This window comes from Idiotropiscis lumnitzeri, chromosome 13 (assembly GCF_059441095.1).
Source record: "Idiotropiscis lumnitzeri isolate Australia: NSW breed Sydney's pygmy pipehorse chromosome 13, RoL_Ilum_1.0, whole genome shotgun sequence".
Classification (NCBI taxonomy): Eukaryota; Metazoa; Chordata; class Actinopteri; order Syngnathiformes; family Syngnathidae; genus Idiotropiscis; species Idiotropiscis lumnitzeri.
In genome coordinates, this window is record NC_142403.1 from 12,852,194 (window position 1) to 12,877,305 (window position 25,112).

General features: G+C 39.6%; 3 protein-coding genes across 5 annotated transcripts; all 3 read right to left on the reverse strand.

Moving 5' to 3' along the window:
* Positions 1 to 1,577: 1,577 nt before the first annotated feature.
* slc1a6 (solute carrier family 1 member 6) lies at positions 1,578 to 11,532 on the reverse strand. Of its 3 annotated transcripts, XM_088312445.1 has the most exons (13): positions 11,475 to 11,526; positions 11,208 to 11,378; positions 11,067 to 11,134; positions 7,875 to 8,144; positions 7,617 to 7,754; positions 6,524 to 6,731; positions 5,601 to 5,643; positions 5,319 to 5,444; positions 5,052 to 5,236; positions 4,716 to 4,949; positions 4,210 to 4,404; positions 3,481 to 3,615; positions 1,578 to 3,366 (listed from the first exon to the last, which is right to left on the reverse strand). In XM_088312445.1, the coding sequence occupies exons 4-13, from the start codon at positions 8,098 to 8,100 to the stop codon at positions 3,168 to 3,170; spliced, it is 1,689 nt and encodes a 562-aa protein (XP_088168571.1). In that variant the 5' UTR covers positions 8,101 to 8,144; positions 11,067 to 11,134; positions 11,208 to 11,378; positions 11,475 to 11,526; the 3' UTR covers positions 1,578 to 3,167. The 3 variants fall into 3 exon arrangements, with proteins under 3 accessions (XP_088168571.1, XP_088168570.1, XP_088168569.1); XM_088312444.1 differs by having other exon boundaries at positions 11,208 to 11,532; XM_088312443.1 differs by lacking the exons at positions 11,067 to 11,134; positions 11,208 to 11,378; positions 11,475 to 11,526 and adding an exon at positions 10,112 to 10,215.
* A 3,702-nt stretch (positions 11,533 to 15,234) lies between these two features.
* tax1bp3 (Tax1 (human T-cell leukemia virus type I) binding protein 3) lies at positions 15,235 to 19,315 on the reverse strand. Its single transcript, XM_088312230.1, has 4 exons — positions 19,106 to 19,315; positions 17,829 to 17,948; positions 16,653 to 16,730; positions 15,235 to 16,549 (listed from the first exon to the last, which is right to left on the reverse strand). The coding sequence occupies exons 1-4, from the start codon at positions 19,142 to 19,144 to the stop codon at positions 16,388 to 16,390; spliced, it is 399 nt and encodes a 132-aa protein (XP_088168356.1). The 5' UTR covers positions 19,145 to 19,315; the 3' UTR covers positions 15,235 to 16,387.
* Positions 19,316 to 19,752: 437 nt separating this feature from the next.
* hsh2d (hematopoietic SH2 domain containing) lies at positions 19,753 to 23,728 on the reverse strand. Its single transcript, XM_088312244.1, has 6 exons — positions 23,576 to 23,728; positions 23,166 to 23,310; positions 21,875 to 21,964; positions 21,381 to 21,546; positions 20,928 to 21,056; positions 19,753 to 20,844 (listed from the first exon to the last, which is right to left on the reverse strand). Exons 1-6 carry the CDS (start codon positions 23,688 to 23,690, stop codon positions 20,542 to 20,544), a joined length of 948 nt encoding a protein of 315 aa, XP_088168370.1. The 5' UTR covers positions 23,691 to 23,728; the 3' UTR covers positions 19,753 to 20,541.
* Between the last annotated feature and the right edge of the window lie 1,384 nt (positions 23,729 to 25,112).

Below are 25,112 nucleotides of genomic sequence, written 5' to 3' on the forward strand. Positions count from 1 at the left end.
AGCAATTAACGCTACAAATAAACATTTCAGTACGAAGCAGCATGAGTGCCAAAATCATCTTCACAATGTAATGTTTTTATTGAGTGATGTTCAAAATGGTTTATGGGAAACTTTTAATTTATACTAAATTCATCATAGCATTTTAGCAAGCTAATCGTTTTAGCGCGCAGCCATTAGTAGAAAAAAATATATCAAAAGTGCAAACATATCTTTTATATGACTCACCTTCCAAATGATGTTAGCCCGCTGTTAGTATATAAGCTCCTTGTAAATGGTGTGTAATTAGTTTGTATTAAATATATATTGATATAATGGCAAGGTTTTGGCTATAGTAGCTAGCTAGCTAGCACATGACTGAGCCCCAAGATGTATGTTCCAACAACTTGAATTAATATAGGTAAGTGCTTAAAATGTTAAAAAATGATTTACATGAAACCTTTTATGTGGAATCCAAGTTTCAAACTTCCATATCTTTCTTAACCTTTAACCCACTCCCTAAAAAAAAAAAGTTTAGCATTGGAAGGCTTGTTAAACAAGAAACAGACCTATATCAGATTTTAATTAATTATAGTCACTACCAAAAAATGTATTTAAAAAAAATAGGTGCATCTCATCATAACAAAATCACCATAATTTAAAAGCCACAATAAATATTACATTGAAAGTGTCCATAGAAAAGAATCTGAAAGTGTTCTTCTACATCATTGTTAGAAGGTTATATAATGGTCAGAACGGTAAGAGTTAAAAAATACGTGAATGCAGTGGAACATAGAAAACTGCAAGTCGTGGAGAGCCACCCAAAATGCACGATTCCTGAGTGTGGCTCATTGACTGACCTTTTTTTTTTAAGAGCCATTCGGCGGCATATGCACACATATGCCTACCTAATTAATATTACCTTCACAACACAGGGTGATTTTAATTATGAAAAGTTCGACCCAAGACTGTTAGGGGTATTTCCCAGAGATCGCTGGGAAATACAGGCTGGACTCCAAAATCGCAGACAAGGATAGATCTTGGTGTAAACAACGGTATTTATTAATATAGTTGGATATCAATATACAATCAGGAGCTATAGCGCGCCGACAACTATCGAACGAAAAACGCTGGTGGCTGAGGAACAAAAAACGCTTGCAGAAGGCAAGGAACAACAAAACATAAATCGCTTACCAAAAAGGGGGCAAGGAGTAGTCAATCAGAATAAACGAGAACAGAAAAGAGCAAAGCCTTAGCTGGTCACAAAACGGGGAAACCAAAAACGTCTTCTGCGAAGTGCAGGGCGAGAGAGCAATACAATACGAAGCTTGGGATCATGAGCGTGAGCAAGACGAAGGAATAGTCCGACGCTGAATGGTCAGCGTCGTTGGTTTAAGTAGAGCGGCAATCGTCGCATTAAGCAGCATCAGGTGCGCAGCCGGTGGGCGCGCCTCTCAGCCAGGATGACTTGAGTGCCGAGGGAAACGCCCACTCAGCTGGAGAAACAAAACATAAACAAAGGCATGACAGAGCGGATCATGACAAAGACAGGTGAGTTTCCTCCACCAGGGGTAGCCACAAACACAATTCCGATCATCAAGTTTTAATTCCTGAGCCATTTATTTCATCACATTGTGCCATCAATTCCTGGGGGAAACACCACATTTTGCTTAAATGACAATAAACATTTTAAAACAAAAGCCCACATGGCTTCATGTGTTACAAAGCTTTCACTTTTCTTCCTTATTTCAATCACATGTGAAGCGTTCAGGACAAAAAGCATGAAACTACTGCACATTCACTTCTCTACACTAAAGCACCTCTTCATTATAACAAATGTGACTTTGCAACATATTTTCCCCATCAAACTAATACATGAACAGAATATCATAAAAGAACAGAAAATAGTGTGCTTCGTTAAAACCTTTACAGACAATCATATCTGCGTATATTTAAATTAGTTCACAGCAGTACAGTCTAAAAAAAAAAGTAGCAGAGCAAAAATATTAAGACTCACAAGAAGTCATTAAGCGGACACCTCGGCAGGTCACAAGAATGGAAATCAGTAGGCAGAAAAGTCTAAAGTTTATCAGTCAAGTGCGTTCACGTTTAAACATTTACAGCATATTAGCAAACTTAACATTATGAAATGATCGTAATCACGTTGCTGAAGCTGTGTGGCCGGGTTCTATTAGAGGTAGTCTTGAGGATTAATGACAAACGGTGGAACCTCCGAAGTGGAATGAACGAAAAAATGGTACAACTTGGAGTTCAACCGTCATTCCGTGGAAAATACTGCGCTCGTCTCAAAAGTTAGACAAAGACATCCGCATGCACGGTGTCGTTCAGTAGCCCTCGAGAAACGTCATCCCCGGGATTAAGTGTGTGATGCTGTCAACAATGCCTTGATGGCGTGAGTCCTTTTACTTTATTCTAGTTGTTCCACACGTCTTTATGCTCATATTGGGGTTTAGAATGCTCAAATGTTACTCAAAAGCTTAACTGTAGAGGGAAAAAAAAGTTGATCTGCATTTCATAAAGGGCAGATTGTAATGGAATTAGAATGACTTGGAAGTTCACCAGCATCACACGAAGGATCGGGCTCTGCTTTGGAGATTCCACCAAATTCAATGCCTGCACAACTAATAACTATGCAGCACAACGAGTGACTGGATACAGATTTTTTTTTGACAAAAACAACAAGCTGGTGTGTTTCCCTTGGTAAGAAACACCAATCAACAAAACAAAAGGACAGGATTGAATATCTTAAATTGTGGATAATGACGCTTTCCTACATATTTCATTATGAGAATAAAGTCGGACATTTTGCAAGAGTAAAAATGTAATACTTGAGAACAAAATTTCTGTCTCATGAGGTTACAACTTTTTTCGTTCTTTAGTGACTTCGTTCATATAAGTTTATGACCTAATTTGACAAATTTTATCTTTTCAGTGTAGCCTTCCTCCTGATACGTATTATGTGTGCTTGTGCTATTTGTGTGCGACTTTGACCCTGCCGGCTTACCCTGTCCTTTCTCTAACTTTGTGGGGCAGCGGGGCATTCTGCCCCCAATCGTTTGCGCCGTTGAGCACATTGCTGATTGGTGAGTAATTGGAATGACAAGCAGCTGAGAAAATTCTTCATTATTTTTACATCGCAGCATTACCAAGTGAACTGCAGCTTTCAGCGGTCACATTGTGGTCTCGCTGTTGTGGTTGCGCATGATGTCGTTTTCCTGGCAGATAAGCTGGTAAGGCTTCTCGTTTTCTTCGATGACCGAGTTGCGCATCTCTTCGTCATGATTTTGCAATTCGGCACGAGAGAGGTGCTCCAAGATGCCCGCCCCGAGGGAGTCACCCAGCACGTTGGTGGTGGTACGCAAGCGGTCGCTGTAGGGAGGGCCCGGGGGGGGGGGGGGGGTCCACAATCGAGCACCACAAAGACATTTAAGCAGAAAATCCCGACCAATCGGCCATCACGCTGACATTTAGCGGCTAACTCACAGGAACCAATCCACGGCGATGATGAGCGTTATGTCCTCTGTGGGCAGTCCCACCGATGTCAATACGATCACCATGGTAACCAGGCCAGCCTGAGGGATGCCTGCTGCTCCGATGCTGGCAGCGGTTGCCGTGATACTGAGTGGGCGGCGGGAGGGGATACAGGAGGAGCGGAGGACATGTTTGTTAAACGGTTGATGTCATTCCGTTGGGGTTAGAAAGAGAAAAGGACATGACAGTGGAGAGCCGCATACCTGCATATTCGTTTAGTTGCGTTTTTTTTTTTTCTCAAATATTTTTAAAAACATTTTTTTTATTTATTTTTTGTGGCGTTTACTGGCGTATTATCAGCGTTTCTTTAAGAATTTTTCAGGGTTTGATGCTGGTGTTGGATTAGTTTTCTTAATTCTTATTCCACAAACACAATATTATTCATAATATTGTAGCTTGTTTAGACTAGTTGGGGTACAGAGCACATTACAGTCGACCCCCGCTATTAGTGACGGGCAGTGACAAGCCTGTGAATAGAATTGGAATGGATTGGGGAAAAAAAAAAAATTGATCCAATCGATCGATCAAATCGAAAGGACTTGCACAAGACATTTTCTGGAATAAAAAGCTCACACGAAAATGACTTTGTTGTATAATTTCCCACTTGACACTCCACAAACCCAAATTTGTGAATTAAAAACTCACTTTTCATACTGTACCTGAGGTCTTTGTACGAGTTACCTGATTGTGAGAATCTGGCCAAAGTTAAGGTCCATGTCATTGACTTGGGCAATAAAAATGGCCGCCACGGCTTCATAGAGGGCGGTTCCATCCATGTTGATGGTGGCGCCGACTGGGAGAACAAAGCGGGTCACCCGTTTGTCCACACAATTATTCTCCTCCAGGCAGCGAAAAGTGATAGGCAGAGTAGCAGAGCTGTCAAATGAAAAGGGTGAAGATAAAACCAAAAACGTTAATCCCCCCCACTCTGTACAGCTGCAGGCCTTCAAGGCCTTCCCTGCTCACAGAACATAACCAAAAATCAAGAAATCATGATCACATTCATGTCTTATTACATCCCAGTGTTGTCTTTTTAGGTGAGAGTTTTTATCCAATCAGAATTCAGTTAGCTTGTGTTGCCAGGCGGATTTCATAGTATGCCATCAGATTCAACCATGCGGGCTGTTCTGTGTGAGTGAACGGGCTCTTCGAGTTGATATACAATAGAAGATCGGACAGCAAGTCACCTGGACGAGGTTCCCAGAGCAGTGATGAGCGCCTGCAGCAGGCCGCCGATGAAGCTGTAAGGGTTCTTCCTGGTCACCAGGAAGTAGAGCAGCGGCAGCACGAAGAGGCCGTGGATGAGGAGGCCCACGATGACCGACACGGTGTACATCGCCAGCTGGCCCCCCATCTCTGCTAAATCCTTCATCTCCACAATCTTGCCCGCTATCAGGAAGAGGATGCCCACCGGGGCGTACCTGCCAGATGTACACACAGTTCACTTGAACGGGAATGAGGTAGCGTCACTTCCACTTTATGTGTGTGAGTTTGTGTGTGTGTGGGCGTGAGCAAGCACTAACCAGATGATGATGGCCACCAGTCTCATGATGGCTTCGTTGAGGCAATCAAAAAAGTCCCTGAGGGCCTGACCCTTCAGCTTCATGTTGCCGATGACCAGACCGAAGCACATGGAGAAGAAAACCAAACCCAGAGCGTTGACGCCATCAGCGGAGCCCGACATGGGCACCGACTCCTCCATGGTCTCCTTTGTGTGTATAGGGGAGGGTGTCTCGGTCACGGTTACGCAGTGGGAATGTAAGACAAGAGAGACACAAGGGCTGACTCACCCGGATGGTGTGGAGCAACCTGCTGAGGTTCACGTTGGCGTCCGTCATATTGATCGCATCGTCGGTGAGGTTCAGGCTCACCGTCACGTTCCGCCTTTGCACAATCCTCTTGTACATGGTTTTGTACTGAAACATGATAAGCGACACCAGAAGGATCTTCGCTTTATTCTTTTGAGGTGGTTGAGTTTGAGCGGAGGTTTTTTAAGTATTATTTGACATGCATTAAAAAACAAGAAGGGAAAGAAAATCTGATTTGAATTTAGAAATTCGCTAGTGTCTCACCTGCTTGAAACAAGCTTCGACAAGATTGGGCGGAAACATGTTCCTGTGAAGAAATGGAAAGAAAATATTTTTTTTGATACATTTTGGCTGTAATCGAAGACTTTGAAAACCAAAAACAAAATCTGTGAAAATTGACTTAACAGCGTCATAGGTACATTCTGAGTTTTAAAGATAGAATAAGATATTATTTTATTAAGAATGTCCAATTATTATTAATATATCAAATTATATTAATTTTATTTCATCAACACATATGCCTTAAAAAACATTTTAAACGTTTTTCAAATGTCATTCTTTTGACAGTATTTTGTCATTGCTGACCTAAGTTAGGAGATTAATATATCACATTTAATAAATTAATAGCCAAATTTTGTTAGCTTGCGTGTTGAATCTCTAAAGTCTAAGAGTCGTTGCTAGCGACTATAGTTCGCATTTAATGTCCGAATTAATTAAAAAAAAACAAATTCAGCGGTTAACATTGCATGCAAGTTGATTCAGTTTTTGTTTTTACTCAATGGAAGTTGCGCTGCTCGTTTTGGTGTGCCCACCCTGGCCACCTGGGGGCAGTATAACAAGCATATGGCCAGACAGAGACGTCTCACGCCCTCAGTAAGCAGAAGTAATATTCGGTCGTTCTTTGCATAGGATAAATAAAATATGCTCGTGAGTATTTTGAAATGATTTACCCACATGTGTTTCTGAACTGTTTACGTTCAAACATCACATCCCCGTTCCAACATCGCAACACTGATGATATTCGTTAGCCGAGGATGACGTTTTGCATCATAATCTTCTTTGTTTTATTTGACCAATGGCTTGTAAATTAAAAAAATCTCACAAGTGGAGTCACCACTGTATATCTACAATGTATTTGCACGACAAAAGACGAATTCCATGAACATGAGACAACAATACTGGATTACCTGATGAGGTCCAGGAAAGCATCTGTCGCCTGGACCAGTTCCACATTTCCGCTCTTGGCTACGGGGCTGTCTCTGCTGCCTTTCCCGGGGTTGATGATGATCACGATAACGATGCCGATGAAGACAGCGATCAGGGTGGTCACCATGTAGTAGATCACAGCACGCGCGCCCATTTTACCGGACGCTTTGCTGTCCAAGGAGGACATTCCTGCAACAGAGTTGTTGTTACTATTTTATGTATTTTATGTCTTGCATTTCTAGTTAGACATTTATGTAGGGTGCCAACACAAAGGAAATAACATTTTATTCTATTTCCTACTCCCAAATTATTAGTAATGTCACAGTCAGGGGCTATGTTTATGATACAGGTCACTCAGGTCACTTACTTTTGAGAAATTCAGTGTTTCACTAGACCAGGGTTGGGAAACTGGCACACTGCAATTGGCCCCTTTAGTTTTTTCGGCACATTTTGCAACCCCCCCCCCCCAAAAAAAAAAATATATAATAAGGATACAATTGACATTCCACAAAATACAGGATGTAAATGACAACAAAATCCTTCTAAAACTGAACCACTCCCACACAAAATATGGAAACAATATTTTAAAAAGAAAAACAATTTGCAAAAATATGAATTTGCAGGTGATGAACAGCAAAACTTTAGTTTTAAATTGTAATCTTGTAATCACCATTGACCACAAGGTGGGAGAAATTGCTTCGTTTTTTTTTTTTTTTTTACAGATTTGGAATGATATGCAGGGCAAACGTCATAATATTACAGTTGATCTTTATTAAAGATAAAAAGTAGATTTTAGGTAAATAATTTCAGTTGTTATAATGTGATAATATATTTTAATACCTAATATTGGCTTCCTGTTTAGCAGTTTTGTGCCATCCTTGAATGGTCATTTATGTGGTTGTATTGTATTGCACTGATGAAAAATGGTGACATTTAAGCTTTTAAGTTGCACATCCCTGTACGGGACCATGAAGTTTAACATGTCATATTTGAACTAAAAAAAAATAGAGTCTTTATAATTCATTAATTGCTTGGGGCTAGTTTAAACTTGACGTGAGTGTGTTCAAAATGCACCTGTGACCAGGCTGGAGACAATGAGAGGCAGCACCAGCATCTTGAGCATCCTCATCAGCAACTCCCCGGGAAAGGAGAAGTACTTGATCTCTCTCAGGGACAAGTTGTGGGAGCGCAGAGAGAAGCCCAGGACGATGCCTGAAGAGAGAGGCGCACCCAAAATGTTATATAAAAGAATAATAAATGATGCGAAGGTTGTAAGAAAAAGAGTAAGGAGTCCAAAAAAAATAAAAAATACAATAAGACAAGTACACTTACCCACAGCCACGGCAGCAATGGTGAATAAAACAAAGAGGTTTTTTTTTAGGAAATCTTTGACGCTCTCCTTGCTGATGACGCTGATTTTATCCTTCATGATGCTTGCTCTCCTCTCCATCGCCGCAAAAACTCGTCTTTTCAAGTCTGCTGGCTCGGGCACGGCGGCTTTGTCCTCGTCCTCGTTCAGGAAAAGACTTGCGCTGGTGGACGGGGGCTTCTCGCTCATAATCAGCTCTAGAACCTGGTCCAGGAGGCAGGTCTCGCGGGAAACTGGACAAGGGGGGGGGGCGAAAACATAACAAATAAAATAAATAAATAAATAATACATACAGTGGATAGAAAAAGTCAAAATATCGAAAATATTTGAGCAAAATCATTTGAAAGCTTTCGTCACTATTAACGTGACCTGTAATCTGTACAACTCTGTTATGACTCGAGGGGTGAAGTGACTGTGATCATGTGATTGCACAACTGTGCACACCCTTTTAGGACTGGGATAGTGTTGTGTACAGAATTAACCAATCACATTCATTCACCACATTATTCACATTATTTTAATTGTTTATTTATTTTTCCCCTCTCATAATAAATTTTTAAATCCAATTGAGTTGTAGGTTATCTGTCACATTTAAGGTGATTTTTTTTAAGTGTCTCTCGCTCTCACTCGTTTATTTTTTATTTTTTTTAAGCATCTCCAAAACGGGACAAATGAAGAGGGGTGTGTAGACTTTTGATATTCACTATTTACACTCAATGGGCACCTCACCCTCAGACAAGCTTGTGAGATCCGAAGCTGTGTCAACAATTCATAATTTACAAAAGTCAACTCAAGTCAAGTTAAAAGAGAAGGGACAAGACATTTTCAACATCTCACTCGCAATACAATCTAAGGCCACAATAGCAAACGTTAATTTAACCCCCCTCGACAATGTCAATAAAAGGTCAGCATTATTATTGTTGTCATGACCCAATTTTGAATGACTGCATCAAAATCACTTGACCAACAAGTGGAAATGAAAATAGTGACATAAATTACACAATTTGAGGCATTGGATGAAAGTTTCAAGATGAATGGAAATTACTGACTCATACTGCATCATTTTGCCAAATATACCTTGCCGTAAGTACAGCTGACTTAACGCTTAATTGAGCCCCGCCATCATTTTGATCACTACAAAGTACTTGTGCGGTCAAATAAAGTATGAAGCATTTCCATCGCCTTACCGTTTCGAGTTGTGTCGAGTAAAACAAAGCAGTGGTCGGTGCGCACGTGGCGGTTGGTCGCAAGCCGTCTTATCTAAGTAGGTTACAACGTTTCCTGTCGTTCGGCCTCAACAAACAAATTGATATGCTCAACTAAAGAACAGGCAGTGTCCTTATCTGCTTTCCTTCTACCTTTTTGTTGCGGGCGCCTCTTCGATAGCTTCATTACCCCCAAAGATGACATTCGAATTTCACAAGAATAATAACGTTTATAAAGCCACCATATTTACTACAACTTTTAGTATTTATGCCATGAACCAGAGTAACTACTATTTAGGTTACCAACTTGTGCTGGTATGGTGACTACTCTTTCAAATATGATATAATAGGATTAATGATATTTTAATTTAAGTTCAAGTTAATTTAATGTTTATTAGAATGTTTATTTATTTATTTCCTCTCTCTCTCTGTATGTATATATATATATATATATATATATATATATATATATATATATATATATATATATATATATATATATATATATATATATATATATATATATATATATATATAAATTCACCACATTATTCACATTTTTACAATTGTTTATTTACATTTTTTATGTTTATTTATATTATATATATATATATATATATATATATATATATATATATATATCCATTATCTATTTTTTGGTATAAAAAAAAGCACCAAATAAAACATGAGTGTAATGTCAAATATCTCCAGCTAAATCAGACATGATACAAATCTTCATTTGATATTTTATCCTGCCATGCTGCTGTTCTGCTGCTAGAAGAAGGCTGTGCAAGCACTTCACACCTCGAGAGGAAATCACTTTGGACCACCTTGTCAAAACACACTCGGATGCCATTCTCCTGTCGCACAATTTTGCCGACAACATATCTAGTTCCTTCAGCTTATAGTCACTTATTTTCAAATTAGGTGGCTTGCTCTCATAGCATTTTTCCAACGAAAAATATGTCCTGATAGAGTGAAAAGTCCAAACTCACCACTCATGATTCAGCTTGTTGAAACCATCCAATCTAGGTGTGACACGGACTGTGTGTGTGTGGGGGTGTGTGGGTGTGGGTGTGTGTCCAGAGGTGGGGCATCCAATGATGGTGAGAGCTATGCTGTTCTGCCCTCATGAGCGCTGAGCAGACAGACATAAAAAAAAGCCTCTCATAGGTTCTGACCTTTTTACACCACACACACACACACCTATCCGCACACACACACACTTGACCGCACACTAATTGGAGTGCAAGTTCATGTCCACACAAGGCCAATCATCCCCTTCTAAACCTTACGTACTGTTCTCAATTTGTCCTTGACGTGACAGGAAGTTAACCTAATAGAATTATTGAATTCAATTTGCCGACTTTGCTATCCAAGTTTCAAAAGATAATTAACCGTTAACGCAAACGTCAGCTGGAGCAGCACAAGGATTCCTGGAAAGGATAGCAAGGACAGACTAATATGGATGGACAGATGGATGGATAGATATCCTCGGTTGTAGTCACCGTGTCATAAGGGGACGGACGGACGAACGGACAACATTGGCGGCATTCAAGCTGGCTTGTGGTTATATGTTGATGAACTGACGATTGGTCGGTTAAAGAAGTCAAAAACAAGCACTCATGAAGGACAGACGGACATGAAGATAAATTTAGTGGGAGTAGCGAAGCTCACAAGAAGCTTTGGAAAGATGTCCAAATGAGTGGAGATGCGAAGGCGGTTGGAGGAACAGACAGACACCCTTGGTAGAGACGGATGGACAGATGCATGATGGAAAGACAGACAGAAGGATGTAGAAAGATGAATGGATGGAAGAACATTGAGGATATGGATGTATGGCGAGTTAGATGCACTCCGTTCGAGTCTAGCTGAATGAAAAGCGAGATAGGCAGTCGGTCGATATCGATACTTTAGATAGCTTGGGTAAGTAAATGGGTGGATAGATACCCTGGTGGCGCAGGCGGTCATGAGTCTGGCACTCCGAAGGTCGTCAGCGTGCTCCCTCCTTCAAGAGGCTGCAAAGCAAGGATGCAAACTTTCAATCTGACAGACGCCAGCATGTCACTTCTTCAGAAAAGTTGCACACACCTGAAAGGAAGACGCTCCTCTCTGTCCGCCTTCTCTCGGCGTTGAGAAGCTGATAATGAACCGGCGTTGCCCCCACACACACACACACACACACACACTACGTTAGCCCACCATCGCGTTCCGAGTTGTTCGGTGAAGCCTCCGACGGGGAGCAGCGGTCGCCCGGGAGCTCTGCGTGGGAGGAGGCGAGGTTAAGGATCCTTCAGCTGGGAAGAAGAAAAATAAATAATGAAGACAAAGCACCTGCTGCCCGCCCACAACACTCACATGGGGTGAAACTCACGACACCTCTCGCTTAATAGACGTGATGGTTAGTTCAAATGTGCGCGATGGACACTTTTTTGTCGTGTAGTGTGACACAATGAGGCGGAATGCCAGCAGGCTTCTTTTGTTACTTAATTGGAAACGTTCAGTTGCGGTGCTGCAGGAGTAGAATGCTTGTGAAAAAGACAATACTGGTGTCATTGCTATGACAACACGCATCTCCTGATGGATCGGTAACCCTTTGGCACCTAGCCTGACGCCGAACGCCCACTCAGCATACTCTCGCAATTTATACGCAACGTCTGCTTCCATTCAATGGGAGTTTTTTTTTTTTAATTAAGAATTGCCATATTAACACCTAATGGAGTTACATTTAACAGCCTAAATTCACAAATCTCGCTGTACATTGAACAATGACAAAAATCACAATTAAAGATTCGAAATGAACACGTTAAATAAGATTTGTTCTCAGCGGCATCTATTTCTATTATTGTGCTCCAGTAACTTTTATTATGATAGCAGGTAAAATATTCAATATATATTTTTTGTCATAATTGTAAAAATTGTAAGTATGACCTGATTTTAATTGATTGAACATTCCGCAAAAACAAAAATTTTAATTAATATTAATCTTGTGTAGTAAAATAACACACCATTACGAATAAGTTGTGCTCACAACGTAGCAGCTTCGGCTAACATTAGCTTGCGAATGCTAGCTTAGCGTTGCCAGCGATGATATTTTGTTGACGCTGCACACGTGTTCTCTGTGAAGTTCAGAATAGTTATTAGTGAGGGAGGGGCTTTGGTCTTTGGTCAGAGACCCATGGAGGGATTAGTAAACTGGGGCTAAATGAAAAATTTGCGAGCACTTCTAGCACTGCAGGCTAACCCTAACAAAATAAATCAATAATAAGAGCCGACATGTACACACATGTGGACAAAAAAAAACTACTGGTACAATTTTCACCAAAATAACATTAAAAATGTTAATTAAAAAAAATTTAAAATTGACATAAAAAAATAATAAATAAAAGTCAGCTATGGCGTTATTTTTGCAATCCACCTGAGCAATTATGAAAACAGAGGAAATTAAAAAGTTTATATTATTAAATATTTTGCTGTGTAACATTTTGAGGCAATCACTGCAATCAAATGATTCAAGACAACCAGTGCCAGGTGGAGCAAAGCAGCCCCAGAATAGTTCTGATCTATAATTGAGCCTGACACACGCCAACTATTTAGGCTGTTGTGTGTTTTCTTTGAGACACAGTGGGGGTCCATCTCAAAGAAAGAACTTGCTTGGAAAATATTTGATTGTGGCCAACCAAGTACAGCTGATCTTAAAATTATTGCAGTCTCCGGAAATCTTTTGTGCTTTCCTTCTTATCGGGCCCGCCCACATACTTCATGGCATGAATAACTACTGTTACTTGCGGCATACACGCAAAACATTTTAGACTTTGATTTAGCGGATTGGTCACAAAGATTTGCTGAATCCTCGAGCCCTTCAAATGTTCATCTCGATGTGTGATAAGAAGACGAGACTAGAAGCTATTTAGTCTCTTAAAGGTTTTACAGTTCTCACTGGAGTGTCCTAAATGTAGAGCCCCTTTTGTTCCATTTTCTTTGACGACGAGACAATTCACTGACGTAAGCCGACCAAGTTGAGACGCGAGATAATCAGCACTCACTCACTTCACAATTGAATAAAGACAACTAACTCAATGCGGGACTTAGAATTTGATACCTTCATATGCCGCGATCAAGACCTCGAGGTGATCCTAGTGGTTTACTAGAAAGTTAGCATACTAGAAGGCAAAAAGTAGAACTTAGAGCGGAAAAAATATTTCTAGTAAAACACGGGTGGTTCTACAGGCATGCTGAATCGTATTTCAAAGATATTGAATAAACGCTCCAACAGTTTTCCATGCCAACATATATCTGAATGTAAAATGGTGGTCTCCTCTTCAGTTCTACACCAATGTAAGACCAAAGTGATAAGAACAGATTGCATCGCCATGGCAACACAATTATCTTGCCACATAACGTGGGAGGAAAGCACCACGTATGATCCCCATTTAGATGGATGTAATTATTCACACGCCTGCAGGAGGCAACGCTTCTTCTTCTCTTTGCCAAAACACATTTGGAGTGCAACAAACGCTTGACACAAGTCAGAGAACGATCGGTCAAGCTACCGGTCCACTGATTTATCTTTTGGGGCCTTGGTAACAAAATAACGAGTGGCGGTCATCGTTTTCGAATGCTGATTGACTTGAGAACACATAATGAAGTCGCACGGCCACTTGAAGCCAGTCCATTAGTTGCCTGGCAACTCCAAAAGTTGTGCTAATAAGTGACAATAAACAAACTCCGACATTGGGAGTCCGAGCTATGTTTGTGCAGCCTTTTTATTGTCTCATCACATTGTGTAATAGTATTAGGATGCGCAGGCGAGTGGAATGGAGCGTGCTTCCCTTGGATGCAGGAGGCACACACACTTTGCTCATCAATTATTTCTCAAAAGGAATAAGCAATGCCCGAGCGCGACCCAGTGCCAGCAGGTAGATGTTAATCCAAGCACGGGAGATAAGGCAGCAAATAGATCGTCTCTCAGGAATAAAGGGGGAAAAACTGCAGTACCCAATCTGTCTGCTATTATCAATAATTAGTGTAATTATGATGAGAAATATTCAAACATATGAACAGAACATGGGCCTCACTGATTAAAACAAAGTAAACAGAAAAAGGTTCATTTTTATGATTTTTTTTTTTTTAATATTGCAACTCTACGCTAAAAATGTCCCTTTTAATTGAAATAAAAGTGCTCACCATAATTAAGTACACCCCAAAAGATTTGTTATAAATTTCTTTTACATTTTTACACACTACACACCATGTACTATTTTTTTCTTTTGGACTTTTTTTTTTTTTGTAAATCGAAACTACCTTGTACTTCATCCCCCTAAATTGATTCCTAATTTTACTTCAGTTTGTTCTAAAACAAACATGTTTTTCCTCTGAAAAGCTCATTCCATAGCTTATTCTTATTCAAACTTTAAGTAGTATGAAGTAAATGTATGATTTTGATCATTATATAACAACTTTGTATTCCAAATGGACTTTTGGTCTTTTTACAGCTGCAGAAAAATGTATATTTTCCCTGTTAATAATGCAACTTTTTACTTTTAAATACCCAGTGCTCAACATTATCGGGTAGATTACACACACACCTCATATCTTTAAAGCAGCCGCCTGGCAGCCAACAACTCAAAACCACACAAAGCTATTTTGCCGCTCAAAAGAAAAAGGCTACCAAGAAAAATAAAACACTGAGTCATATTTCATTGTGTTTTAAAATGGAAAACATGTGGATTAGTCCAATTAAATGCCAAACATTTGGGCTGTCAGGCAAGTTTATACAAAAATCTGAAGGCAGACAATAAGCGTTGACATTCCAAAGCAATGTGACTCAGGTGGAAGGAAATAAGTCATAAAGTTGTTTTTCTCACAAAAAAATGGATTCCATCGTTCTGGTCACCATCGGGATTAGCACGAAAATTATGATTAAGACACAAATGCAAACTTTAACTCTTGCATTGGCAATATCGTGATGTTAAAATTTGCCATGATAATATGTCAGGATATTAATTGTACAGCAGCAGTAGTTTTCCATTTGTGCAATTACAGCACCCCCTGGTGGTTAGTTTTTTTGTGCAGTTTAATTTGAATTGGGCATGTTTTGTACGAGAACGAAACCACGTTTGAGATCCTCCAAAAATTGACTCCTGTATTTTGTGTTCGATACAAAACACACAAACACGTCCACATAACTAAATTAAACAATACAAAGAGAAAACAGGGTCCGGTTATTTCTGACATGAACAAAACTATGTTGTAACCGATAAACGGTCTCATAAATCAGTCGTAGAGCAAATGTTTTTTAACATCTCCATCAAAACACATAACTCTTTATCCAAGCACATGACAATAAACTAAAAGTCTAATTCTTTGTCAATGCTTTTATGTACAAAAACACAATTCACTTGTTTTTTTTTTTTACATCGTGAGTTTCCTTACAGTACAGTTAGTTGTTTATTGTGGTTGTCATTTGCAGTGTTGAAAAATTAGTGAGTGCTACATTACAAAAAAATAATAAAAAGTTTTCATAGTTAGGGATGTCCGATACCACATTTTATTTTTGGGGACCGACACCAGCACATGTATTCGCCGATACCAAGTATCAATACTTTTGGAAAAAGAATGCAATTTCAATTAACACAATGACAGATAAAGGTGAGAAAAATACCTTTCTGTCTGACCCACATGATGAATGAATTCATTTGATTGTGTGAAAATTAACAGACAAAAAATTACGTCACATATTTAAAGAGGAGTTAAAAAAAAGAAAATCAAATGACTATTTGCTCATGTTAACAAACAATCGCAGTGTAGTACCAACTACTGGCAAGCAGGAATGCCTCAACGCCCCCCCCAAAAAAATATATATATATGTATAAAACGTCTTTCGTATCTGTGGCTGGTATCGGCAACGTTTACGAGTACCCTATATCTTGAAATAAGATATTGCCGCGATAACGATAGCTGGTATCAGTACTCAATCCATCCCTAGTTTGAATTAAGAATAAAAATCACACATTTCGGTACAAAGGAAAGGTAGGAATCTACAGTTTTCATTCAGAGTCGGATCAAAATGGTGTCTTGTGTGTACCAAAAACGCATCTCTCCTCTTCAATGCTACAAAGACATGCACACTCGCACAGTTTTTTTTTTGAGAGGGTGTGGAATAAAAAAAAAGATTTCTTCTTGTCCAGTGACTTAATGGAATGAAAGGACTCAAAACAGGGCATCCGTGGGGGTCACTTGTGCTCTTTGGTGGTGGTGGTGGGAAGGCCTCAGTACTGCTTCCGGAGGTGCTGGCCGCCCCCCATTGAATTTTTCACAGCGTCCTCCAGTGACTTTCTGGTGACCAGAAGCCGCACGATGTCCTCTTTCTTCTTGGTCAGACTTTTGCGGGCCTGGTCGTGAGTCACCATGGTCATGTCCCAGCCGTTGACCTGCGAACACAAACCATGGTGATGGGTTTCAAATAGTGTTCTTGTAGAACGTATGTGATGAGCTCGCATTCACTTAGCGCCATCTAGAGAATGCTTCAAGCACCTGCATTATTTTGTCTCCCATCATCAAACCGGCCTTGTCTGCTGGTCCGTTTGGCGTTATCCTCGTGACATAGATGCCCTGAAAAAAACACAAAAAAATATTAATGATATATAATAATAATAATAAACTTTACAGAAGAGTACACAAAAAAGTAATCTTTTCAGTCACCATAAAACCTTTTGAACAGTAGAAGATATTAAGTAATATCTTAGCATAATTTAAGTTCATGTTAATATGAAGCCATAAAAATAACGAATATTCAAGCATTAGTGCCACGAACATACCTCACTTTTCATTATAGTGTCACACAAGTGTAAAAATAAGTTAAGAACACAACTGTAACTTTGAGAGCAGGTGACTTACTGCTTTGAATGAACGATTGTTTACTTCTGGTCTGTGATGTTCTCTCCACGTTCGGAGACTGCTCACTTCTTACGGTCAAGTCAACGAAAAAAAAAGCAAACTGCACAGCCAGTGATGCACGCAAGCCTCTGGCGCGTGCCGAAGGCATCCTGTGGGATATGACGTCTCGCGTGGCGCAGCTGTGTTGTTTGTGCAAATTTTTTTTTTCTTCCTGTGAAAGTCATCCTTTGCTGTTCAAAGTTTTTGAGCATTTGCAAAATGCAAAGATGTCCTACGACGGCACCAATGCGCTGGCTAAGAGGAAAGTAGTAATTGCCATGGAGCCATATTTAATTAAAAAAAAAAATAAATAAATATGCAATATTGTCTAACAATATTTGAATATTTCTACTTTAAATTTTTGTCAATTTGAGATTTCCACGCGATTAAAAAATAATAAATAAATAAAAATTCACTCACCTGATAGTTTTCCAATGTAGACTTGCTTTTACTCTCAAGCAAGCGGCAAATTATTATTTGGTGGACTTTTTTTTTTTAACTAACATAAAACAGCGACACAGGAAAAAAAGTGGTTTTGCAGCCAGTTAAGCATGGTCTAATGATGTATTTGATCTCCCCAAGTAGAAGAACACTAAAACAATACAGTACATGTATCATGTCCTGTCGTGTCGTCTTCAACGGCACTTATTAGGTATGGGATCGTAGGCGGGGAGAGTGTTGGGGCACGCTGGAGCCTATCCCAGCTGACTTTGGGCGAAAGGTGGACCACACCCTGAACTGGTCCACAGGTACCCAAAAAGAGTGCACACTTACTTTGTCACTCTTGTCTTCTGAGAAGGGGTTCTGACCGGGATCCTGGTCGATCCCGCCTCCGATGCTGAAACCCAGGATAAGATTGTCTCCCTGTCGCAGCTTGTGGATCTCAATCCTTTGCTGTTTGGTAGAAGAAAAAAAAACACAGATCATGAGGTGGTTTCAAACAGTAGGCGCTCAAATATGCAACAGTACAAATGGTTGAACTGAGAGGCGGGATGCCGCTTTGGGACAGAAGCAGAGTGTCAGTGGTAGTGACAGTGAAAAGCAGCTGCATGACAGCAATTGAGTGGTCGCTCATCAACACAAAGACTTCCTCCACGCGTGTGCGCGTGTCTAGGGTAAGCCGACATTCCGTCAGGGGTGCAGCTGATACAAAGAAGAGGCCTGGAGCACTGCCTGGAAGTCACTTTTAAGAACCTCAAATAGTTAGAAAAAGTCAACCAAGTTTTCAACTTGATATTTTATTGAAATTTTTATTAGTTTATTTGGTTTCACATGATCTGATTTTGGGGGTGATCACCCATCAGTAAGTTTGAAGAAAAACATGGTTGGCCAGACTACATTTAAAAAAATAAATTGTGGCTTGTCCTCTATAGGGTTGAAGGTGAAATGAAGCCTACCTCAAGAGATCCAAAACCAACAACCATTCAATAATTTCAACAAGAGTCTTTCTTGAACTTCGTGTTTCATTTTAGAATGTATTAGGAAAGGAACATACACAAATGAATGGTTGGCGTCCATCAAATACATTTTAGGTAGACAGACAGAGACATAACTTTGCCATTTATACCATCACAGTATTTCAATGGCAAGGACAAGGTTCATGCTTCACTGTCACGTGACTTCCAGTACATCTGGTGGTAATTATGATAAATCCAACAACAAGTTGACGTCTATGGAAGCTTGGCAATCACGTCATCGACGGTGACGCCCATTGGGACGTCAACAATAAACGTAAAGCTAAAGTACCACATTTTAAATGTTCACATGAATAATTCAATGATTAATGACTCAAGTTAACAAGTTAGATCATTGTTACAACGCTTTGCATCAGCTCCTGCGCTGATGGTTTCAAGTGCCCACACAACAAAAGCGACAGCAGCTAGCTTAAATGTGTCAGGAAATACTAAATTGGTTATGTTGATGATTCATATATGCGACAACCAAAGGCGACGGACAATGAAATTATTCTCTTTAAACGTCGCTCATGTATGTGAACAATGGCGTAAGGTTGAGCGTCCCAGTCCCACTCCCACTCCCAAACTTCAACTTACCACAACAGCAGTTAGCGGCTGTCCAGGAATAAAAGACATTTCGTCGCAGGTATAATCTGGAAAACAAAATAATAAACAACAAAAATAACAACAACTTAAAGGTAAATCTGTAAAAGGTGAAAAGAAAATCCAAAGTGGGGTAACTTCCTTGATGACTACTACATGAGTTACAGCAGGGTTGATCCCTTAGCAGGAAAATTGGGCGTGGCTTTAAGAATCAAACCGACCCGGTGCATTGTGGTTAACGTAGTCGTGCGCTCTCTCGCGCTGCCTTAAAACCGAGCTCGGCGCGATTAACCAAGAAATCGATGGAATAAAATAATGGATAGATTAATCAATTCTGAAAAGATTCTAAGTGACAGACTTTATTAATAATTACCGGCATTGATTTATATGAAGACACTGATCATGTTAATGATCTCTCACAGTAATTAGGAAACTGATAAATACCAATATATTGCCATAAATCTCTCATATTGCTTACATTTTCAAATGACCACATACATTTTTCCTAGAAAATCCCAATTTTACTTTAATGAGATATTTTTGGTGGTTCTACCTGGAGCATTGGCAGCCCTTCATTTTTGTGGGTGTGCGTAGAAACAAAGTTTTAAAAAGACAAAGAAAAACTCATTTGAAATTGTTCATTATGTTGCACCATTTTATTGTGACAAATAAAGTAGTCCAACGGAAGCACAATATTACTTCAAGCATTTCAACCTTTGGCTGGACAGCCTTAGTAAAAACAAAGTTCTGGGTTCGAATTCTGCGCATGTTTCATTTAAATTGGATGTTGTCCCCGTGGTTGTTTTTGATTTTTGTACAGGTACTCTACCTTCCTCCCACATTCCAAAACATGAATGTTAGTCTCATTGAAGATTCGAAACTGTCCATCGGTGTGAGTGTCAATGGTTGTTTGCCTTTACAGGTGCTCAGCAATTGAATGGCAACCAATCCGGGATGTCATCTACCCTTCCCAAAGTCAGCTCGGAGCGCAGCAACACAATGACATTAATTCTAAAGGTTCAATGTCATTGTAGGCCACAAACATTATGCAAAGTTTGAACATTAAGCAAAATATGTATTCAACTAGAATGTTTATCACATCAAATTTAAATAAAAAATTACCTAAATATGTGATTCTAAACAAAAAGCTACTAAGGAATAAATTCAAGCACATTGAACATAAAACTTAAATACAACATAACTGAGGATAAGCGGCTCTGGTAAAGGATGGATGTTCTTAAGGAGTGATTCGTGAAAGTACCACTAGAGGGAGCCCACGTACAACTAGTAGTATTCATAATCACACTGAAACTTGTTGGTAAGCAAAATGGATGCAAGGATGGATTGTGCATTCACATTAGTAGGGTTTTGCCTCTTAGAGGCTAATCTCCAATCCAGTAAAGTGTTGTCCTGTTGGTGCGTTGCCTCCTTCACGCTTCTGACGCTTGGTAACCGGGCGCAAAAGGAGGAGGCGGTGAGTACTCTGGCGGTAGGCTCTCGCCCTCATCATTGTAAGCGGAGAGCACAGCGTCGAACAGCTGGTCCCAAGTCATCTCCTGCTGCTCGTCAGTCTCGAGAGGCGCATTTCTCTTAGTGTTCGTCTCATCGTCAAATTTGGGAGCGGGGGCCGCCTCTGTTTTGGGATCTGTGAGCGCATTTGTGGAAGGACTTTCGAGAGGTTTGACGGGCAGAGTGATGTCAGTGATGTATCGTTTCCTGGTCTTTGGAACAGGCTTTGGATTAGGAATAAAAAAAGACAGAAATGTAGTTATTTGACGGACAACCGAAGTGCAGGTGATGGTCAAAAGATTCTTACCATGACTGGACGTGTATGGCTGCCGTTCTCATCGTTATTTGGAGAATCTTGATTTTCGACTGATTTGATTTGACTCTTGCTGGATTGCACAGAACTGTCGCCGCTGTATTTGTTCCCGGCATTTGGGGCCTGATGTCGATTAAATAGGAAGAATAAATAAACAAAAGCGTCAACAGTGGATACCAAAGTATCATAGCACGCAACTGATTCTATCAAATCTGCCTAGTAACACGTTTCAGATTCAGATTGGTTTGTGAGCAAATATTTTTGTCTCTGATGTGCCTGCCCGCCCAACCACTGTGAAATTAAACTCAACCTTGTCTAAGGTCACAGTTATAAAAAATAAAATAAAATAAATTCATGCATCGAATTGATTTTGGAAATTTGAATAGACACCCATGCTTGGAAAAAGACTTCTAGAACATCGCAAGTGACTGTTCATGGAGTCCTCACCTGTCCACAAGAAAAAATCAGCAGTTCGTTGTGGGCGGCGATGGGGACCTTTCGGTGAAAGTCCACCAGTTGTTGCAAACTGGGGTGGCGCCATCTCTCACCGACAATGGCGCAAGAGCCGTCGTCCTTGGCGTCAATCATGAAATGTCTGAAGCGGCCATCAGCACTGAGGCGGGGGAGGGAAAACAAAAGACTGTGAGACTTTGTGTGACAACACTACAAAAGCTTGTCGGTCATGGAAATTAGGAATAATTCACTTCATTTCAACACATTAGAGGGAAACTTTTATTTCGCAAGATTTCTTGCATACATACTGCAGCTAGCCTAAAAAAAAAAAAAAAAACACCTGATTGTCTGTGATGCCCTAAAACAAGTTCATGCACTGAACGAATGATGCCATTTTTTATTTTAAGATAAACTTGCTTACAACCAGTATGCAATTCTCACTAACAAGTTAGAATTTTAGCTGGATTTTTTTTTTTGCAAAAACTCACCGATACGAGAGCGTGTAGCCAACTCGGCTCTCGCTGACTCTGATCAGGAAGGAACCTGGAGGTTTGGGCGTCAGAAGATCTTCCGCTGCTCTGCACACAAACGTAAAGTCGAGCCTCGTTCATATAAAAAGTCAAGTCAGTGGTTTTCAAAATGGGGACTTGAGCACAGGGGGGATCCAGAAGCTGTTTAAAGTTCAGGGAACCACTGGTAGTGATGATTATGAGGGAAAAAAGGAAATGAAGTCTGTAAACAACTGCAGACCGGTCAGACAAGAATGGTTTGATGAATACTGATGGCTATCTTCTATCCAGAGATGACTGATGGGATCGTGTTTGAAACTGAAATATTTCGTAACATGATGGGTTAAACTTGTCTCGTCACAAACCAAAACATTATTAAATTCTGTCTTGTGCTTTCTAATAAGATATAATACAATAGTTGTATGATTCTTGTACTATTCACATTTAAGAAAGCAAATCGTATGTTTGAATTCTTGTAACATATTGTCCTGTAGAAATTCAAATACACGCAAAAAGGCGAAACTGAAGCAGCCTCGTGATAGCAACAAAATCTTTACGGTTAGATGGAACCAATTTAAGAGGAAAATTGGGAAATGCTGAGCCACATGCTGCTTCATCAAGTCTATAAACATGATTAGATCACATGTTGGGTTGAATTTAATTGAATGAAGTCAATATTTTTTTCTTTTCTTAGGATTCTACTTTTATATCATGCGACAACAAAATTGTAGTTCTTAACAATATGTTGATTATTATAGTGGTAGTTTGGAGTGGTGTCTGTTCTGAATCATACTGAGAGCTGATTCAAATTCCATTTTATTTTTTAATTAACGTTAAATTTTTCTGTTCTCATTCTCACGTTTCCTTTTTATTTTGAGAAATGTAGTCAAGTAGTGAGAGATATCTTAACATTGTTTTATTTTTTTTTGCAATAAAAAAAACACGACACATTTTCATTTCAGTTAGAATTTTAAATTAAAAAGTGTGATATTGTCCCGCATTAAACTTTTTAACACATTTTCTTTTTTTACATTTTAAAAATAGAGACTTCACACATTTTTACATTTTTCTCATAACTGAATATCTTTTGTGGGCCTTATATACTTTTCACTTTTTAATATTTAATAAAATAGAAATGTGACTTAATGTTATTTCACGATTAAAATGAAATTATTCTTTTTTTTAATGACCTGGCCAATAACAACAAAGTTTGCCCAACCCTGCTTTAAGGTCAATTTGAATTATGTGAAGTGTACACGCAGTGACTTACTTCCTGCTTATTCTCCAGTAGAACCATTCGGGGACGACTCCATTTTGGATCCAAGTGGGTTGGGAAACCACAAACAAGGTATTATTCTGCGGTTGGGAAAGCTGACTCAGCTCGGTCATAATGCGAAAGGCTTCACTGATCGTGTCTGTGAAGAAATCAGAGTCAAATGAAGCAGCGGTCATTCTGCACGAGTAGAGTGACAAAAACAGTGTTAGTCCACAATTGGATTATCGTAACATATATTCAACCCCCATCCCCCCCCAAAAATACCAATATATAGCTATATTGGGCTCTAAAGCTATATAAAACTGGAAGAGACCACATTCGAATTAAAGTCATCCTTTTTCATTACATTTCAGATTTAATTGGAAATATTAATAGATCAGGCCAAGGCAAACAAAGCAACTCACCCTCACTGGTGTAGTGTTTGGTTCGAAAATGATGTCCCATGCAGCTCGCACACCTGAACAAACCTGTCCTGGAGTGGGCGGGGCACAAATGAATCATGCGGAACAATGACGTCATTTCAAGATTGACGTTTGAAAATAAATGTCCTGTCTGTCCATCTTTGTCAACAAAAGGTTTTTAAACAACTACGAGAAAAAATACAAACAGCCCCCCCGCGATCCTCATGAGGAGAAGCGGTACAGAAAATGGATGGATGGATGCTCCTAGCTGTCAGTTCTGTTTATCTTGGAGCAATTCTCATATCTGACTGCTTCAAGTAAGAATGTGTAGAGTTTGGATTATTATTGTTTTTTCATCCAATCAGACGTCAGCCTCTTTATGGTGCTGTCAATCTAATCTGCCCAGGTCTTTTGCAAGCATGTTGACCGATTTAAATGGGATTTTTTTTTCTTTACAAAATAAAAAAAAAACATCTGCAGCTATCTGCGCACACTAACACATTTAACGATGAACATTTCCGATGATTATGACATAGTTTGTTTTCTTTTTTTTTCTTTTATGTTTTTCGGATGTTATCAGATAAATCATGATTCTGTACTGGTAGTATTGAATTCGACTTGAAAAATGGATAAAGATTAGAAGTACACACATTTCACATTCATATTTTTTCTTGATGTCCATAAATGAGTCCTACAAGGTATGATTAGCGTAAATTGTATCCTTGAGGGACATTAACTCTAAGTGCCTTTGTCGGCGCAATCGTTGACACGTGATAGTTGACTGATTACAAATATTCTACCAGTTTCTAACCAGTTTGAAAAGGTTGTACTGCCAGTCATGCTGACATCCAGCACCAGAATTCCCCTTTTATGGCAATCTCCATTCTGAACACATGGTCATGTTTTTTTTTCCCTTCAAATGGTTGTGATTGTGAGTATTTTAATAAACAGACGTGAGCCAATAGGTTTCAGTATAAATAGACGGCACATGTAACACAAATGTGAAGGGTGTGAGAAAGCAAAACTGCTTTGCAAAGACCGAGCGAACCTGTTTATCGGCAGGATCTCAGCACAATGACATCGTTCATCAAGACACCTGTTACGAGATGATAGGAAGAAATAAACAAGAGTCCAACGATAATCGTCGTGGTATTCCAAATTGTAAAATACACAAAATGTTTTTTTTTATTTAACGAGAAAGTGTAGAATAATAAATGTGAGGACCATGTAGACGAGGGGTGGGCAAACTTTTTGATTGGTGGGCCACAATGGGTTCTGAAATTTGGCAGAGGGGCCGGACCAGGAGCAGATGGATGGAGTGTTTTGGTAACCTCATCGGAGAAAAAACAAATACATTTAATTTGAAATGAAAGTGAACCAAAGCATTACAACAAAAATATTTGTCTTTGAAAAACTACAGTTTTTAGAAAATAAAACATTAACAAGGTTTATTCATTTAATTTTTCTCAAGTTCGGCGGGCCGATTAAAACGTTTAATGGGCTGCATGTGGCCCCGGGGCCGTAGTTTGCCCAGGCCTGA

What these genes read in the sequence shown, in the direction of transcription:
- slc1a6 (XM_088312443.1), bottom strand. An exon ending in TGTCTCCAGCCTGGTCACAG is followed by an intron (nt 6,732 to 7,616) that starts GTGCATTTTGAA and finishes ACTCTGTTGCAG; the next exon opens with GAATGTCCTCCTTGGACAGC. An exon ending in ATCGCCGTGGATTGGTTCCT is followed by an intron (nt 3,367 to 3,480) that starts GTGAGTTAGCCG and finishes CCCTCCCTACAG; the next exon opens with CGACCGCTTGCGTACCACCA.
- tax1bp3 (XM_088312230.1), bottom strand. Translation starts at nt 19,144, where the DNA reads ATGTCTTTTATTCCTGGACAGCCGCTAACTGCTGTTGTG. An exon ending in CAGAAGACAAGAGTGACAAA is followed by an intron (nt 16,731 to 17,828) that starts GTAAGTGTGCAC and finishes TGTTTTTTTCAG; the next exon opens with GGCATCTATGTCACGAGGAT. An exon ending in TGGGAGACAAAATAATGCAG is followed by an intron (nt 16,550 to 16,652) that starts GTGCTTGAAGCA and finishes TTGTGTTCGCAG; the next exon opens with GTCAACGGCTGGGACATGAC.
- hsh2d (XM_088312244.1), bottom strand. Translation starts at nt 23,690, where the DNA reads ATGACGTCATTGTTCCGCATGATTCATTTGTGCCCCGCCCACTCCAGG. An exon ending in CAAACACTACACCAGTGAGG is followed by an intron (nt 23,311 to 23,575) that starts GTGAGTTGCTTT and finishes ATTTCTTCACAG; the next exon opens with ACACGATCAGTGAAGCCTTT. An exon ending in TACTGGAGAATAAGCAGGAA is followed by an intron (nt 21,965 to 23,165) that starts GTAAGTCACTGC and finishes GTTTGTGTGCAG; the next exon opens with AGCAGCGGAAGATCTTCTGA.